At 37.0% G+C, this 19,478-nt stretch overlaps 1 protein-coding gene across 5 annotated transcripts in view; it reads left to right on the top strand.

The window, feature by feature from the left end:
• myo1b (myosin IB) overlaps window positions 1-19,478 on the top strand; it is a 103,622-nt gene that overhangs the window by 68,923 nt on the left and 15,221 nt on the right. For all 5 annotated transcript variants that reach the window (XM_067443287.1, XM_067443288.1, XM_067443286.1 and 2 more), the window contains exons 10-19: window positions 1,656-1,803; window positions 3,118-3,236; window positions 5,310-5,396; window positions 5,835-5,900; window positions 9,382-9,486; window positions 13,710-13,772; window positions 14,123-14,323; window positions 15,439-15,665; window positions 16,314-16,514; window positions 17,907-18,000. In XM_067443287.1, coding sequence (XP_067299388.1) covers window positions 1,656-1,803; window positions 3,118-3,236; window positions 5,310-5,396; window positions 5,835-5,900; window positions 9,382-9,486; window positions 13,710-13,772; window positions 14,123-14,323; window positions 15,439-15,665; window positions 16,314-16,514; window positions 17,907-18,000 — 1,311 coding nt within the window. The remainder of the gene's footprint in view (window positions 1-1,655; window positions 1,804-3,117; window positions 3,237-5,309; window positions 5,397-5,834; window positions 5,901-9,381; window positions 9,487-13,709; window positions 13,773-14,122; window positions 14,324-15,438; window positions 15,666-16,313; window positions 16,515-17,906; window positions 18,001-19,478) is intronic.

Here is a 19,478-nt window from a genome sequence, read left to right as displayed (position 1 = left end):
CTGAGAGGAAGAATTTGTGTGAGAGGAGGCTGAGGTGGTCCGCAAAGACAAAGAACAGTAATATCTGATGAAATCAGAGCTACTGTGATTGACCATGTTCTCGTCCATGGTATGAGCATGAGGGAGGCTAGACAAAGGGTACAACCAAACATCAGTAGATTCACTGTGTCCACCATAATCCGAAGATTTAGAGAAGAGAACAGGTAATTACCATTTTTTTTTTACATTATAGTACAGTATGTAAATGTTTCAGTACATCACTGTACCAATACAATGTATACTGTAGTACCAATATTTTTACATCGGCTCACTGTACAGAAGTGGAAAACGCATAAGATTATTGTTTCGTCTTTTTGTACAAGTGCTAAATGCATAGTTTTTTTTTTTTTTTTGCAACATGCATTTAGCCTACAGTGAACAATCAACATTTATTTCTCCAGCTTCATGTCCTGAGCACTGTGTTTTCTATTTTTTATGTAGTATTTAGTGACTGTTCAGTAATGTTTTTATTTCGATTGACTCAGGGCACGATTTGACAACACAGTTCAGTTTTAAGCACAGATTGAACTGTTTTGAGATGAAAGTTGGGTTTTGCAAGAAGAGCCTAAGGTTTTCTGAATGTAGCTTGAAAATTTGTTTTTGTGTTCACAGTTTAGAGAAAAGGAGAAAGAATAATAATTTATACCATCCTTATTGTGGAGCCCTGTTTTCTGCTTTTCTTCTGGAAATGAGTGCAGAAAGTCCCAGCAAACAATGCGGCCCACATTAAACTGGACAGAATTCAGCACTGTATCAGACAATACAGTGCAGTTCTGATGAACAATACGTCTTAACCAACACCTTAACTCAGCATGTGCTGGGCCTCCTGCTTTGTCTTTTAACCCCTTGTCTGGTGACTCAAATCCAAATAATTAGAATTGTTTTTTTGTTTTGTTTTTTGCATTGTAGACAGTTGTAGGTTATAAGGTTAAGTATAAAGAAGTTTCTGTGTGTAGGACACAGTAAACACTTCTACAAGGGAGGATGGTTGCTATTTATGCTAGGCTGTAAATAATATACAGAAATTCTTAGAGGCACAACATGCCTGTCTTATTAACATGAAAACACTATCCTTACAGAGAGAAGAAACTCTTCAATAAAGTTTTTACCATATGTTTACAGAGATGAAATAATAATACTTTACTGGTTTGTCATTTTCTTTGAGCTGCCTCATGTTTGAGCCCTTTACAGCTCACTCTCTGTTATCTCTGGCCTTTAGACCATTGACTTTGCCGATAAACTGCTTGCATGTTCATTATCAGCGTTTCCATGGCATTTCAAATGTAATTTATGGCTTCACTAGAACAAATATTAACATAATCATCATCTGCTTTACAATAGCTTATTCTGTTGGTGAAATACTAAATATATAAATACTAAATATACTGTAAAAGTTTTACAATGTTACAATGTTTTCCCAGCACACCCATAAATTAACAATACATTTCGTCATATTTTCCCCCAAAATTAAAATAAACATTGTTCAACACACTCAGAGTGGTGTGGTCATGGACCAGTCAGTCACTTAACAGAAGCCACCACATGTTCTGCCATGTTAAATGTCCATCAGAAGACTACTATTATCTAAAAAAAAAAATCTCTTCTTTTTTTCCCAGAATGCCATGCAAATTGTGGGCTTCATGGAGGATGAGGTTCAGTCAGTATTTGAGCTGGTGGCTGCCGTTCTTAAGCTGGGTAATATCGAGTTCAAACCAGAGTCTCGCGTGAATGGGTTTGATGAGAGTCGAGTCAAGGACAAGAACGGTAAGTTCTCAGCTCTGTCAGAAAGCATTGCCTGTCCAAAAGCTTTTTAGAAGATCTGTTAGTTATTGTACAACTCAAAGCTTACCTTTGTTTTAACCCTCTGATTTGTAAAAGAAAGTATAGATGATCAAACATTACAATCAGTATTTAGATATAATGTTTTAAACATTTTCTTGCATCAACTCAATATTAATTGCGAAACAAGATAAACTGTGTTCTTGTATAAAACAGGCCTTCATATGCTCAACAGGTTGTTCACTACTGCCATCTATTGATATGTTGAGATATTTACAGACCTTGCAGTTGGTAGTATAGTCAATCAACACCAGCCACATGTGTACTTAATAAAATTAACCTTGCATCTTTTAGCATGCATGCATAATGTTTTTGTAAGCCAGATGAATGACTCTTTGACTAATGGGTACATGTTATATTTTAATCATTGGCAGATGTGTCCTGTTACATGCAGGAATTAATCCGAAACCATTTTACAATTCCTAAATAAGTATTGTACATTCAGTTTACCCCTGTTTAATGAACAAATGAAGGCAAAAAAATGCAATTTCAATATAATGCTAAAGCTTTTACAGGCCTAGAATATTCATTTTCCTGGAAACATATACTGTGCAAATAAAATTATCACTAAAATGGTCTTGGTTTCTTAAATTATTTTTAATGAAAACTCTAGCAGCATTTTAAGTCTGACTTTAATACTTAAGTCTAAATAATTTACATGGGCAAACAATGTTTAATCTAAAATTTAAACAATAAAAAAAGAATGTCAACTGATTGTCAGTGTTTATAATTGTCATCTAGTCAAATGCATTCACTGCGCAGTTGTTCATATACGGTGGTTCTAGTTTCCTATGGCCAGGGCAGTGGCCGGCCCAGACTAAACATCACAGTCTTATGTCAACACCTCCATTTACATGCTACAGCGTCTGGTTTGTCTGTTGTGCTTAAACCCATTAGCAGTAATGTGCTTTCCTCTGCTCTTTTGACCTGATAGCAATGGGCTGAAATGAGGCAGACTGAACTGTTGTGGAATGGGGGGTTTGGGGGGTGTATACCTGATGTTCAGATCCCTTAAAAAAAACTATTTAGCTTGAACTTAAAAAATTGTAAAGGCATAAATACACGAAATTGAGTTTTCTTTATTTAACTATAAGAGTTGAAGGATTCATGTTCATCTTTGGCAATTGGCAAATTTGTTTAAATTACATAACACACTATCCAGTCATAAATGTTTTACTCTGACCGGCCTGGGTTTTTTTCTTCTCTTTTTCTTCTCTTTTTGTGCATTTCCTGTCCCAGACCTCAAGGAGATGTGTGAGCTACTAGGCATTGAACAGTCTGTGCTGGAAAGAGCGTTCAGCTTCCGTACAGTGGAGGCCAAGATGGAGAAGGTGTCCACCACGCTCAATGTTGCTCAGGTCAGCACAGGCGCCCTCCTTGTCTATTGGCTGAGCTCCTTTTAAATGGTTAATTCTATATGTATATATATTCTCAGTCTCTAGAAAAAAATAATTATTCAGTAATTTTGAATGACTAAATGTATTGTTGTAAATTAATGTAAATTAACTGATCAAAAGATATTGAAAAACCTAAAAGAGGATGACAAAGTAACATTTTTAAACCAACCTTCTACTCGCATTTGCGACCAAATTTCAAGACAAGGTAAGAGTCTTTAAATAGCCATTGTAAATTTTAATAAGTTTATAAATAAATATGTTTAGCAGTTATAATTTAATTGCCTGCTGAGCTTTATGCACCATCGCTTGGCTGAGAGCGCCCTCTTGTCAATTCTCTCAAACACGCGTACTCACCGTGAGAGAAAGAGAGAGCACATGCAAGGCTCGTTGACAGAACTGTCACTGTTCCGATCAGACCTGTGCTGTGTCTTCATGAAAGTTTATCGTTTGCACACATTTTTAAGCCTTGCCAATTGTAAGAAGAAACGAAAGATAATGATAATTGCAAATCCAAAGCACGCACCCAGAAAGCTGCACATGACAGCATGTGAGTACTGAATTGAGCTTTATTTCATGTCATCTTTGGGTGACAAATAAATAAAGAACAATAATACAAAAGATCAAGTAATTAAAGCATACTACGTCAGAACAGCCTGTGAGTCTGTGGACATAGTTTTGAATGGAAATAGTCTAATGTAAAAAATTATAAATCTATGGAATTTGATTGTAAGCTACAGTAAAACTTAGTCCAATAATTTAGAACAGATAACAGAGCCAAGCAGAGTGGATGCAGATTCAGCGGTCTAGGAGAGGTAAACAATTTAGATTTTTGAATTTAAATATTTGATTTTTTTTTTTAATTATATTGAATAAAAAAATTAATATTTGGATAGAAAACAAATAAAGCTGTTAAAGGTGCACTATGCAACTTTCCGTCCACTGGAGGGCGTCTATTCTAAACAAAGGCATAGTTTGATGACGCTAAGTGTAAGCGCAGTATCTTGGGACATGTGGTCTTCACCTCACAGCCGGTGGAAAATTGAACTCAGGCAGAAATCATGTTCATGAATGCGGTTATTAACGTTACTGTAGTGTAAAGCAGAGCAGGACTGAGTGTTGTGGGGCTGAGCAAGGCTGCTGGAGCGATTGTTATACAAACACACGGCTCGCGAGTACCGGGACTTTTATTATGACGGGACAGGACACAGTCGCCGGGCACGCACACTTCCGCTTTTCCTGGTCGTGATTATAAGGTAAAGCAGCTCTGTTCATATTAAATACATTTAAGTGTGTTTAAAATTATGCTATAACGTTACTCTGTGCGTTCGCGCGGCGCTGCTGTGACACTTATTCACACTGCTAAGAGAAAAGCGCTTTTGCAGAATAAAACCGAGGGTACTGCAGATATGACGCGATTGACAGGCGACTCGCTCAAGCGCTATGCTGAAACGTCCTGGTCCTTAGTTAAAATAGCACTTTTCTTACAATTTACAAATAGTTGGAAATATTTGGGATATATTAAGTACTCAACTGAACAAAATATATAACACTGGCCTAGTGGGTTTGAGATATCTTACTGCAAAAATACTTCATAGTGCACCTTTAATCTAACTTTTGTCTAATAACACTGTTTTTAAGTCAACAACATAATTAGAGGTCGAAACATATTACAGGCCAAACCTCAGTAAAAGACTGCTGGAATGCTGCAAACCCAAAAGCTTGATTACTGCAATAATTAAACCTGAGTAAGCGGTCCTGTTAGCATCTTGTGATGTGTCCTTGGCGTAGCAACATGCACCACTAACTCGAAATGCATTTCTGGTCAGTTGACTTGATAGATGACAAGCCTCAGTGCATTTGGATCTGGGCCACAAGATGAGGCCAGAAATCGTTATTTTTATTTTTAAAGTCTTTTCAACTGTGATAGTTTTGTTGTTACACAGTGCAGCCACAAGACATGTAGCGAGTTGGGACTAAAGTTCAAACAATATATTTCTTAATGTTGATTGTAATTTGAGACTTCTCCCATTACAGGCTTATTATGCCCGTGATGCTCTTGCCAAAAACCTCTACAGCCGACTGTTCAGCTGGCTGGTGAACCGAATAAATGAAAGCATTAAGGTATGTTGTTCTGGATTTTATCTTTTGAATGATATTTGCTGTAAAGGTGCGGTCACATTAAAAGAAAGTCCATTGTCTATTGTCAGTATTGTAGTGAAATATTAAATAACTTGCACAGAAGTCACTTTTAAACAAAGCAGCTTTCTGTTGGTCATTGGCTCAGCAAGCTGTTGCTTGTCATGACAGTAGTCCAATAAGTCACTCAAATGTCCCGTACATTTGAGTGACTTATTGGACTACTGTCATGACTAGCAACAGCTTGCTGAGCAAATTAGTTAAAGTTGGAACTGTTTGATATATGTTTATAGCTAGTTACCTGCCACAGTGACACACATACTGTTTGTACAATGAGGTCCTGCTCCTGCCATGTGCTGCATGGCCAAGTCGTGCTTGCCTTAGTGAGTTACTGATCATAATTCTGTCTTATTTTTTTGTCAGGCTCAAACCAAGAAACGGAAGAAAGTTATGGGAGTCCTGGATATTTACGGTTTTGAAATCTTTGAGGTGAGAGATTTGGTAATGGATTTCACACATTTTTATAAGAGACATACACTGCCATTGAAAGTGTTTGATTGGAAAGATTTTGAATGTTCCTAGCACCGCCACCATCAAATCACTTAAAGGTGCAGTGTGTAGTATTTATGAGGATCTATTGACAGAAATGCAATAGATAATATACACAACAATGTTTTCAGCAGTGTATAAAGACCTTACATAGTGTAGCATTTTTTTTATTACCTGAGAATGAGCTGTTTCTATCTACATGCACAGCGGGTCCCCCTACAGTGAAATTGCCATTTTGCGCTGTCATGTTTCTACAGTAGCCCTAAATGGACAAACTTCTCTACTGAGTGCTACTCTCTGTTGTCTCAGACGACGACATCTTTGTCCTGTGTCGCCATCATAACTTCTCTATGCTTTGAAAGGGAGTGGTGAGCGGTGGGCGATTGCAATTCACAACCTCACTGCTAGATGCCACCACTAAAATGTCCACACTGCACCTTTAATATTTGTGGAAAAGTCTTTCATTTTAAACACAGACTTGTCCAGTCGCATGCTGTTGTCCTAATTCAAATTGTTATGCTAATAATATGGCTTTAATGACTTTATTGTTGTTCATACTAAATCTTACAAGTGTTTAATGTAATGCAGAGAACTACTACTCAGACCCACACTGAATCTGAACATTTTGTATGTCTGTTTAATACTTTTATCAGCATTCATTGTCATGTTTAAATACTTTCTGCTGAATTTTCAACTAAAAAGAGTGCTAAAAAATGTCTGCATATTCAGTCTGGGCCTTCTAATTCACCTTTCAGCCATTGGTTTTCATTTTTCCCATTGCATGTGTTCTGATGTCTAACTGTATCACTCTCTCCTGAATGTTGTTTACGTTGTTGTGGCCATGGCGACAGGATGGAGTAAGTAGACCTGCAGAGGAAATCCTGTGGCGCAGTGTGCATGCTGCAATTTTTAGCACTTAATCCTAGTCTTAATTCAGCTATTTTCCCCTAGCAGCATAAGCCACTGTTAAAGCAGAACCCTGAAGCACAGTGTTTCCTAGTAGTATTGGTTTGCCCTGTACACTTTATATTACAAAATTAGCATAATGTATACTATATTTAGTAGATCTTAATGGAACAGTACAGCCAAATGACAATAGAAATGACAAATCTGTCATTATTTATTATCCTCAAGTTGTTCCACACCCATATTGGTTTTTGTTTCTGTGTTTTTTGGAGCTTGAGGTTGATTTAATAAAGACAGTTAAAATGTTTTGTGAAGTATTACGTTAAACTTCACTGAAACCAGCCAGAGAACTGCAGTGTTTTTGGGCTTCAAAAAAATGCAAGAGTTGTTGAGGTGATTCTTTTAACAGGTTACTACTTTAATTCTCATTGCTCTGAGAACACTGCAGCTCCAGGCTGATGTGCTAGTGCTCCCTTCTCAGGAAAGGCTGCCAAGATAAAACGGGCATTGCCAAGTGAAACAATGAGCTGGTGCTTTTCAGTGTGCCATATGCTGCTTTTTGGAAGTTATTTTATTTATTTTAATTGTTTTGGCTTTTCCCAATGCCAGACCCATTGTGTACTGGTAATTGCAGTGGCTTTAGTTGCAGAGACTAACATGTGCTAGGATTGCTCTGAATATTAAAAAAAATTACTGGAGAAGAGTATTGTTAATTCCTGAGCCCCAGCATCATGAACAAATTGTACAATCCTAACCGTTTATCATAAGCAGATGAGCATAAACATGAGTAGTACTGTTTCTTTAGTTTAAAAGTGGTGTTGGTTCACTGATTGGGGTTTAGCATGAGAAAGGGAAACCATTTTTCTAACCCGGTGTCCATAACACTAAAAGCATATTTATCGCCGATTTACTGTGGGTGAGAAGGTTTCAAGACTTCACCTCTATGAAAAGATGCAGATAAGATTATGCAACCTTGATGTGTATTGTACCATATCATGTAAATTTCTTAATCTCAGCTATAAAGACCTGTTTTGCAAGAGCAAACTTTGTTCAGGGTTTTTTTATGTGGTATACAAATTATTTCCTATGAATTCTTTAAGCTGGCACCCAACAGAACAACTGGGGGAACAGGGGAACGCTGATCCAGAAGGGCCACTCTCTTGCAGAGTTTAGTTCCAACCCTAATCAAACACACCTGGGCCCGTATTTATCAAACATCTTAGAATTACTCACAAGAACACTGCTAAGAATTGACTTAAGAGTAAAACAATTCTTGGCTCAAAGCTGCGCTTAAAAGTTAGTTATCAAGCGTCCCAATCATACTTTCAGTAAAGTGTAGGACTAAATCTTAAGTGCTAGTCTTAGAGTGGATTTACGACACTTTGCTGTGCCACAAATGGAATTTTGGATGATGTCATAGGCATGAACCAATCACTGAATAGATGTCCTTATTTAAGAATATAAAGACAAATTCACATTGAATGGTGAAATTCCTAAGAGGAGTTTACATTCAATACACATTTGACAATAAAGAGTTTTCAAGAGAATACATTATAATATACACATTTTAAATGAAAGATAAACATGTTTTCATCCATGTATTTATTTTTTTAAAACTGGTTTGTTGTTAAATTGCCTATATATAGCCTAGATTTTTTTATATATATAATCAGCCCCCATGGATTCCAAAAGAAAACCGACATGGCAGGAGAGAGAAACGATCGCTACTGCTTGCTGAATTACTCAAACAGTGTTTTTATTTAATTTTTTTATTTTTTATAAAACCCAACATTAACCAGCGCTGAAAAAGATGATGTCTGCTCTGTCTAAACGATACTGTTTGATGAACTATTTGTCGTCAAACATTTCGAACACATTCTCCCTCTATTGAAAGATTTGCGCACGTCTCTGTCTCCTCAGCGCCATCACAAGCCCCTACTGGCAACTCCTAACCACTTGAGAGACCTCTCGAGCTGTCTTAAATAACTGGGAGAGTAAGAGTGATTCTTAGCTTTAAGAAATTTGATAACTTGCTTTTATACTTAAGTTTGAAAGTAGGAGTAAATGTCATGAATTCTCAGCACTTAAGACTAAAATAGCACTTTGAGAAGCTTGATAAATACGGGCCCTGATCTAATCAAGGTCTTCAGGATTACTACTTTTTTTTTTTTCAGTGTTGGAGCTAAACTCTGCAAGAGAGAGTGGCCCTTCTGGATCAATGTACCCCACACATGCATTAAACAATGCATTTGAATTTTCTTCCTGATTCCCTTACACAAATTGCAGTGGGCCATTTTAGTAGCAGACTAGTGTGAAGGGTTTAAAAAAATGTTTAAAAATGTAAAATTAAAATTTCCAGCTTGTATTCTATTCAGCTTATTGAGGTTATTAGCAGAAGGTGTTGCTGTATTAGTGAGCTGGTTTTCAGCGTGTCGTGTTGTAGATTGCAGTGTATTTTAATTATCACAGTTATGATTTGGTGTATTGGTTCTTATTTGTCCTTCTTTTCCTGCAGGACAATAGCTTTGAACAGTTCATCATCAATTACTGCAATGAGAAACTCCAGCAAATCTTTATCGAGCTTACACTCCGTGAGGAGCAGGAGGAGTATGTCCGTGAGGTACGGTACACCCTGTCCATGAAGACTTAGGAAATAGGGCTTGTCGATATGTGTGTTTTTATAGTCATCATTGTCAATCATTACATTTTTGGATTCAATCCTGCATTTATATATCGTAGTCAACTCAGAAAATTGCAGCGTGTAGCTAGCAGCATGAAAAAAATTAAACAAATTAATTGTGAATGGTTTATAAACAGAGAGAAAGCAAAGAGTGCTTCCATTACATTGGCTGAATTGGAAACCTACAGTAGGATTGTGGGATATTGTAGCCAATCAACGGTACATTCATGCTGCTTTTACAGACCAACTGGATAAAAGCAAAGTAAATGCAATGTTACATAAACATTGAGTTTGAATGTCCCTTGATGACCTCCTACTTCGCTATACTGCTTGCAAAGGCAGCTTTCACGATTTTGGATACATGAATACTGTTTATTTAATATATAAATAAATAAATATATATGTATGTTTTTTAAATAGGTGGTATACAAGGTTTATTGCACTGTAATCATTAATGTAGTAAGCTAGTGTCTTATTCCAAACAGACTTCGTCTACTGCTTGCTTCCTTCCAACAATCCCTCTGCTTTCGCACTGTGATTGTGGAGACGGAAACAATCCCTCACTCCAGTCAGGGTAAACACAATTGTCCCTGAAGAGCTTGGAGCTCTGTTTGCTTTCAGAACTCTTGACTATGTGCCCTGACGCTGTGGTGACCCCTGCACTGTGATATTCCACTCTCTGGCTTCACTCCAGTAGAGTGCATGGGAAAATACCACTGCTCTGGAGACTGAGGAAGGGATGCAGGGGTCTAGGGACCAGTCTGCCCCAATCCACATTCCACGTCCCCAATGTGTGAACCCTCCTCCCGCTTGCATCTACCTCCTAGTTTGAAGAGCTTTCACACAGTCCAATTAGGCCGCAGCTATTTTCAAGCTTGTGGCCTTGATTTGCTCTGATTTGATTTATTTTATTTTTAAATCTATTGGGTTCCATAGTTCTCTAATTGGCCATACATTTGCACTACAGACACTAAATATAGTCAAGTCACCTTTATTTATATACAACATTATACAATACATATCGACTCTAAAAAGAAAATAGTAAACAGTCATTATTTAGTTGAAATTATTGAGTCGAGTCATTATTCAATTAGGCATTATTCAGTTCATTGTTCATCATTCAGTTTGGTTTAACTGGGTAAAGTTAATCAATTATGAAATTTGTTCAATTAATCTATAAAGCAGTTCTGAAGAAAACATTGATGTCTTCCAGGTCTGTTCAGGTTTCCTATATTTATATAGTGTTTTTGTACAATACAGATGGTTTTAAAGCAGCTTTACAGTGGTAACAAGGAAATAATGCAACAAAATTTGATTCTGCTGGACAGCCGCTCTGGAGAAAACTAATGTCATCCAGCTTCGTTCGATTCTCATATGGTGTCAATGCAAGCAGATCAATAATATAGTTTAATTTTTGGTGTCCCCAACTAAGCAAGCTGAAAGCCAAAGACGATAGAGGTGATGGTGGCAATGAACCAAAACTCCATTAGGTGGCCTGTTCTCCTCTGTTCAACAAATGAACAGTGTATGATTTATGATTCGAGCAACTTTACAGGTCATCAGAACATTCAGAGTATTTTTCCATATTTGTTCAGTCAGTAATACTGCTGAATATTAAGTGTGCCAAACTAAGCAAGTGAAAAGATGACCGTGGCAAGGAACCCAAAGGGTTAATAACCCAAATATTGAGGGGGGAAAAACCTTGTAAGAAACCAGACTTCTACTCTGGCCAGACTAAGGAACAGTCTAACAACAGATGAACTGGCAGGTGAAGTGAATAACTGATTAGCTCTTCATCACAGCACCTGTTGGTGGGTGAGATATATTAGGCAGCAAGTGAACATTTTGTCCTTTTTGTTGTGATGGTTAGACGACTGTGTGAGAGCATCTTCAAAACTGCAGCTCTTCTGGGGTGTTCCCGGTCTGCAGTGGTCAGTATCTATCAAAAGTTGTCACAGTGAACACAGGAATTGTGGTGAACTGTTGACGATTATTGGCGGATTAAGATACTGTAGCTCAAATTGCTCAAGAAGTTAGTACTGGTTCTGATAGAAAGGTCTCAGAATACAAAGTGCACCACAGGGTGTTGCGTATGGTGCTGCCTAGCCGCAGACCTGTCAGGGTGCCCATGCTGACCCCTCTCCACCGCCGAAAGCATTGGTGCACTATTGGTAGTGGGCACGTAAGCATCAGAACTGGACCACACAGAGCAATGGAAGAAGGTGGCCTGGTCTGATGAATCACGTTTTCTTTTACATCACGTGGATGTCCGGGTGTGTGCATCGCTTACCTGGGCAACACATAGAACCAGGATGCACTATGGCAGGGCTATTCAAATCTTACCCTGGAGGGCCAATGCACTGCAGAGTTTAGCTCCAACCCTGATCAAACACACCAACCTGTGATTTTCTAATGATCCTGGAGACATTTATTAGCATCTTCAGGTGTGCTTGATTAAGGTTGGAGCTAAACTCTGCACTGCATTGGCCCTCCAGGGTAAGATTTGAATAGCCCTGAACTATGGGAAGAAGGCAAGCCGGTGGAGGCAGTGTGAGGCTTTAGACAATATTCTGCTAGAAAAACCTTGGGTCCAGCCATCAATGTGAATGTTACTTTTACACGTACCGCCTACCTAAGTATTGTTGCAGATCAATTGTTAATGTGGCCTCCAAATTCACCAAATCTCAATCCAGTCAAGCATCTGTGGGATGTGCTAAACAAACAAGTCCAATCCATGGAGGCCCCCCCTTGCAACTTACATCTTGGTGCCAGATATCCAGATATCTAATGGAATCCATGCCTTGATGGGTCAGGGCTGTTTTGTCAGCAAAAGGGGGACCAGCACAATGTTAGGAAGGTGGTCATAATGATCACCTAATATATAATATGCATACACGGTGTGTTAATAGGCCAGAGGAGAACTGGCACCCCGACTGAGTCTGGTTTCTCCCTAGGTTTATTTTTCTCCATCATGCCCTGATGGAGTTTTGGTTCCTTGCCACTGTTGCCTTTGGCTTGGCTTGCTCAGTTGGGGACACTAAAATGATGATCAAAGTTATTCAACTAATATACAAATAAAATTTATGAATTAGGTTTTAATTAATTCTATAAACTATAATACAGATCTGCCAACATTGTCGCTATATGATAAATTAAAACAAGCTGATAACATCACTGTTTTCTCCAGAACGACTCTGTACAGCCAAATCTAATTTTGTTGCAATATTATCCAGTTTGACACTGTGAAGCTGCTTTGACACAATCGTGATTGTAAAAGCGCTATATAAATAAAGTTGATTGATCAATGTTGCCTGATCACTGTGTAACTAAAATGCATAATTTTCTTTTCAGGCTTTGTAAACAAATATTCCAAATTAACATAGCATTAATGGTACTTATTTAGTTATGTTTAAATTCAACTGCATCTATTATTATTAATATTCATGTTAATATTAATATTAATCATTATTAATGTCAATATTATTGTTATAATATATAATTCACTTCAAAAACCTATTTATTCAGATTTATATCTTCAATAAGACATTAATTAATTTGACATCAGATAAAATCATTGCATTTATTCTGTTAAGTAGTAATCATGACAGGACTACTGGCCCCACTTTATAATAGGTGGCCTTAAGTACTATGTACTTACATCAAAAAATAAATACAATGTACTTACTGTGTTCAAATTGTATTGCAAAACACCTTTGCTGATATTGAGGTGGAATACGGGTAGAGTTAGGGACAGGTGTGTTGGTGTGGGTCAGTTTAAGGGTAGGGTTAGGTGAAAGGGAAGAGCCAACTGTGTAATTACAAATGTAATTACAGAAATTAATTACAGACGTAATTACATGCAGGTGTTTTTTTAAATGTAAGTACAATGTAAAAACATGTATGTACACAATAAGTGCAATGTATCAAATGATTAATTACAATGTTAGTACATAGTGGTTAAGGCCACCTAATATAAAGTGGGTCCGGACTACTTGTTTGTTATTGGATATTTGTTGTGTACCTGTTCAAGTATAGTAAAGCTTGGCTGTATCTTTTATAAACCAATCAGGTTTGTCTGTTGACTCTACGACTTAAGCTTAAGTAGGAGTTCTAGAAATATTTATCTTTAGAAAGTGAAAACTGATGACTATTTTTGTCTACAGGGTATTGAGTGGACAAACATTGAGTATTTCAACAACGCCATCATATGTGACCTCATCGAGAATGTGAGTCTTTTTTCTGACATTAGTTTTACATATTGCAATCTGAGAAAATTGTGTATTTGTTACTGTATTCCAATGAATCTCTTCATTATAGACCTCATAACAAATACTTGCATAAACTGCATAAACCTTATTTTGCATAAAAGTAAGCTATTTTCTGTGAATATACCCACAATAGATAAATAACTATACAAATAAATTGTGTATTTACAGCTTATAAATGGTTCATTTTGTCAGTTTTAAATAGAAAATTAACATAAATGTGGTCTCAAAGCTTACAGCTTTAAAACTCACAAATTCATAGGGTCCTTAATATAGATGTATTTAATCTGATAACCATCATTTGATTTCAGAACAAGAATGGGATTTTGGCCATGTTAGATGAGGAGTGTTTGAGGCCAGGCACAGTGACAGATGAGACTTTCCTGGACAAGCTGAACACTGTTTGTGCTGAACACCAGCATTTTGAGAGCAGACTGAGCAAAAACTCTAAATTCCTCACGGACCACAGCCTGCCACACAACTGCTTCCGTATTCAGCACTATGCTGGAAAGGTGAGACCATAAACAGCTTCTACAATCTCTCTCAAGCTCTGTCTTTTTCTCTTAGCTTTACATACAAGGCCACGGAAAAATTATCTTGTAATAAAATGTTTAATAATGAAATGTAGAAAAGTTTATTAAAAAACTTGATTGACTCATGTTGTGACCCACATATGATTTATGGAGTGAATAGTTAACTTTGAACCTTTCATAGCTAAATTGTGAAGAAAATCTCTGATTGGACAATAAAAACATTCATCATTGCAGGTTAAATTGTTTTCTTAAAGGGGTACTTCAGTGCTGGGAAGATGAATCTGTATTTAAACTGGGTCATAAATGTAGTAGAAATGTGAAATTATTTTTTAATTTGGTGCTTTCTAGACTGGGAAAAGACCGAAAATGTATTTTTCTCATGGGGATGAAAGACAACAATTCCCAGAATGCTTCGCTGCCCTACAAGGCCACTCCCAAAGCCACCACTACTGGATTACTGTGACTGGATCACTTTCACTTTCCCACCGCGACCGCGTTTATTTTCATAAAAACAGTTCAGTTAGAGAACAGACACTACAATAAAAAAATGAACGTGTCTGTTTAATATGTGATTTAGCCGCTGAAAGGAGTGTAACAGCACAAATTCTGCAGGAGTCAGATTACATACATTCGTGATGAGCTGAATGAGCTCTCATGATGAGACCTGAGGTACACAGGACGCACAATCATTCGAATATACTCCAGGGTTTCTACTGCCATATGCTAATCGCTGAAGTAACCCTTTAAAGTAACAGCTGTTCGGTATTATCCATGTGCATCGGGTCTATGGAGTTGCGTTGATGGTTTTAAATTTGAATATCTATGTTGACAAAAGAAATCATACATCCCATCCATCCCAAAATTGTCCACAGTGTAATGGTCACATGCCCTTTATACATGCAGAATTTATTGAGTGTTCACTGTAGAGATAAAAAGTTACAACTGTTCAAATGAGGAAAACTAGTAATGATGATGGAAGAAGCGAGAGCGTTTACTTGAAAAAATACTTTCTGTGTTTGAAGAAACAATCACATTGTAAAGATCTGAGAAGTGTGTAAAGAAGAGTTATTAAATTTAGTATTTTGTATACACAGGTGCTGTATCGGGTGGAGGGATTTGTGGATAAAAACAATGACCTCCTTTACAGAGATTTATCCCAGGCCATGTACAAAGCCAATCACAGCCTGATAAAGCTTCTCTTTCCTGAGGGAAACCCAGCTAAAGTGAACCTCAAGCGGCCCCCCACAGCTGGATTCCAGTTTAAAGCCTCAGTGGGAACGCTCATGAAGAACCTGCTGACCAAGAACCCCAACTATATCAGGTAGTTTATATCATATGGTTTATTTGAACGTTTAATATATTTTCACTTTCCAAAATGTTGCTTGCCTAGCACACAAATTAAACATATCAGTACCTAATATTGTGAGTCTTACAAAAAGTAATCTACGTCACATTTTATCCCACAATCAAGAATCCATTTTTTAGTAAATAAAGTGAAGTATATTTTAGGATTACTGTTTTGTACTGTTTAATTAAAATTCATTTTAATTAATTATTATAGGTACTACAACAAATATTACCATGATGTCTAAAGTATTTTATGGTTCTGAGAATTAGGTGAATTATGTGCTTATTTATTTTGAAAAGGACACATTGGGGAAAAAATTCTGAATATGCTTATAGTTTGTCATTTTTATTATGTTTATTTTGTATGTCTATGTTTTGTATTTATTTGAAGTCATTCTAGTCAAGATAAACTAAATACAATTAAAAATGTTTTGTAAATAGTGTCTAAGAATCTAGTAACTTTCATTTTGTTTTTTTTGTTTTTGCTGAAATAAAATTAAGGGTGAAAATTGATCTGGACATGTTCTATTGGCAGGTTTCTAAAGGGTCACCCAATAATTTGTGCCTTTTTAGTCAAAGCTCCTGAGGGTTAAGAATAGTAATCCATGTCTGTGTTCTTCAGGTGCATCAAACCCAATGACAAGAAAGCAGCCCACATTTTCACAGACTCACTAGTGTGTCACCAGGCACGCTACTTGGGTCTGATGGAGAATGTACGCGTGAGAAGGGCTGGCTATGCTTTCCGCCAGGCCTATGAGTCCTGCCTGGAGCGCTACAAGATGCTCTGCAAGCAGACCTGGCCCCACTGGCAGGGCCCAGCCAGGTTAGACCACCACTGATCAGGAATCCTGTACAGGTCTTGTGGTATATGTATATGTATATATATGTATATATATATATATATATATATATATATATATATATATATATATATATATACACATGCATACACGCATACATATACACACACACACACACACACACACACACATATATACATATATATATATATATATATATGTATATATGTGTGTGTGTGTGTGTGTGTATATGTATGCGTGTATGCATGTGTATATATATATATATATATATATATATATACACATATACACACATATACACATATACATACATATATATATATATATATGGCCAGGCCACATACAGAGCATTTATATATAATTTTTTTTTTTTTAAAGAACTCTTCTGCAGAATTTAATGTTTTTATCTGAACATGCTGTTCAGCTGATGTCATTATATTGTCATCACATTTGAGATTAAGAAGTTTTTTAAATGCCTGTACCGCCACCTGCATGATACTCATTTGCAGATATTTAAACATGTTGTTTCTTGTCTTAAAACTCCTTTCATGCTTTATAAGTTTAACGATTACGTTAATGTGGCCTGGCTACAGAAAGACCTCTTTCAAATGTACTTGTATCTGATGGCAAACGTGCCAGGGCAGAATTGGCCCTTATAACTGTCACTTCTGGACAATGAGTCATTGCACTGAATTGTCTGATTGGAGAATCTAGTGTTCATGGAGATTTGGACTTGCCCATCTTATCTTGCGTTATCTTTTATTGGAATGTTATCATCGTCTCTATGCCGACAGTGGCTAGACTATGTTTTACTTTTCTTTCAGATCACTCAGACACTGTTTGTTATCTCTAACGTGGTGCATGTTTTATGCTAAATCATACTGTGCACATTAACTTTGTTTTATTGTCTCCTTGCTTCATTATTTGAGTGTTTAGTGATGTGCCCGAGTATGCAGTCGGGTCCCAAGTTCTGAGACTACATTGAAAATAACGTTTTTATTATTATTTATCTGGAAATAAATGTCAATAAAGTATTTTGTTAAAGGTAAACAAAGGTTATGATGTAAATGAGGAAATACAGATTCTGCGCTTTTTGTTATCATGCCTAGTAATGCCAAGGTAGTGGGTTCATTTTGTGAAGAATGAGCATAAATCTAACTCAAAGTTGCTTTGTATAAAAGTATGAAAGATATGAAAACTTTTAGAACCAATGTCAGCTCGAGTGTCACTCTTTACAAAACAAATAGGAGAAATATTAGAAATTCAGGTACATTTTTACTCAAGTTGTTATAATTTAAAAGCTATTTAGTTTCAGACATTTGGACCCACCATACTGTATATGCTTTTTGTGAATTGATTGTTTGACTAACAGCTGGTGACCTATTTATTATCAGGGAGGGTGTTAAGGTTCTCCTGACAGATATGAAAGTTCCTGCAGAGGAGTTTGCCTATGGTCGTTCGAAGATCTTCATCAGGAACCCCAGAACGGTGAGCGAGTTACTACCCTACCCTAAGTTCATTTGAGTGTGATTTTGATGCAGTTACACAGAAGATGATTCTTTCCATGTGAGAAAATGTAACCTTAGCCAGGATAATATAATTTGGCTCAATTCCCCTTCCAGCATGGCGAAATGCTTGGATTTCTACAATTGTTAGAAAAATCAAAAGGCAAGTGTTACTTATGATCTTCAAGGGTTTTATAAAGCTTTTCAAACAGGAAGTCATGTTCCTTCAGGCTTCTCTTGTATAATTAGTTGCAATTGCCCTCATGAAAGAAAGAAACGCAAACAGGCAGTCACACACATGGTTTCACTTATCTCCCCCCCTCCACTGTTTGTCAGTTTGCATGGGAAACGAGACTCCAGCTGAGAAATTCCAGAAGATCCCATGAAACCCCTACACTGAAGCCTGGGTGTCAGTTGTCGTTCTAGCAGTGCAGAGCATTTATCTTCTCGTTGTCCATTCCTGCTGCATAATCTCCCATCTCCAGATGTTCATTCAAAGCCAGTGGAGTTAGAGATTATGTTTGACCTCTACCCAGCCATAGTTTAGTCAAGTCATTATTCCACCAAAATGAACTGGGGCTTGGACAAGTGATCTACACAAATCCAGTCATTTCATTGGGAATTTGCATTATCCGGAGTTCCACATGAGGGTGAAAAGTTCCCCATTGAGATTTCGCTCATGTTCAAGTTGGTCAATGAGTTTACATTGTTGGACAACAGAAAGCTTGTTTTGAAAGTAACTTATGCGTGAGCTGTGCTTTATGTATATATCATATCACATCATATCATACATCATATCATACATCAGGGCTATTCAAATCTTACCCTGGAGGGCCAATGCGGTGCAGAGTTTAGCTCCAACCCTAATCAAACACACCTGAACTTGCTAATCAATGTCTTCAAGATCATTAGAAAATCACAGGTGGGTGTGTTTGATCAGGGTTGGAGCTAAACCCTGCACCGCATTGGCCCTCCAGGGTAAGATTTGAATAGCCCTGTCATACATCATATCATACATCATATCATACATCATATCATACATCATATCATACATCATATCATACATCATATATAAAAAAATATATTTTTTAATTTTTTTATGGGGGGCCAAACAGGAAATAATTCAATGTAAATCCTGAATTCTCTGAGCATGTGTTATAAATCAGAGCATGTGAGCTCTGCTCAATATTCCACTCTATTGCTCATGGTCCAAGCGCTCAAATCCCGCTGGCGTGCTCTGATGGATTTTTCCTTAATGACAGCGGAAGAAACGGCGTAAATTTTTGGCCATACAGATTAGTGTAAGACAACTACAAAGGGTCTACTTTTATTTGTGTATATTCACAATAACACCAAAACCTTGTATAAAAACTTCAAATAAAGAGCTTTCAACTGTCTGTATTCGCAAGAATCTTTCTGAAACTCAAACATGAGCTGAAATTCAAGCCTATTATCACACAA

The sequence above is a fragment of the Pseudorasbora parva genome, chromosome 5, assembly GCF_024679245.1.
Source record: "Pseudorasbora parva isolate DD20220531a chromosome 5, ASM2467924v1, whole genome shotgun sequence".
Classification (NCBI taxonomy): Eukaryota; Metazoa; Chordata; class Actinopteri; order Cypriniformes; family Gobionidae; genus Pseudorasbora; species Pseudorasbora parva.
The sequence above is the reverse complement of the archived record's forward strand: the minus strand, read 5'-3'. Positions and strand labels throughout refer to the sequence as shown.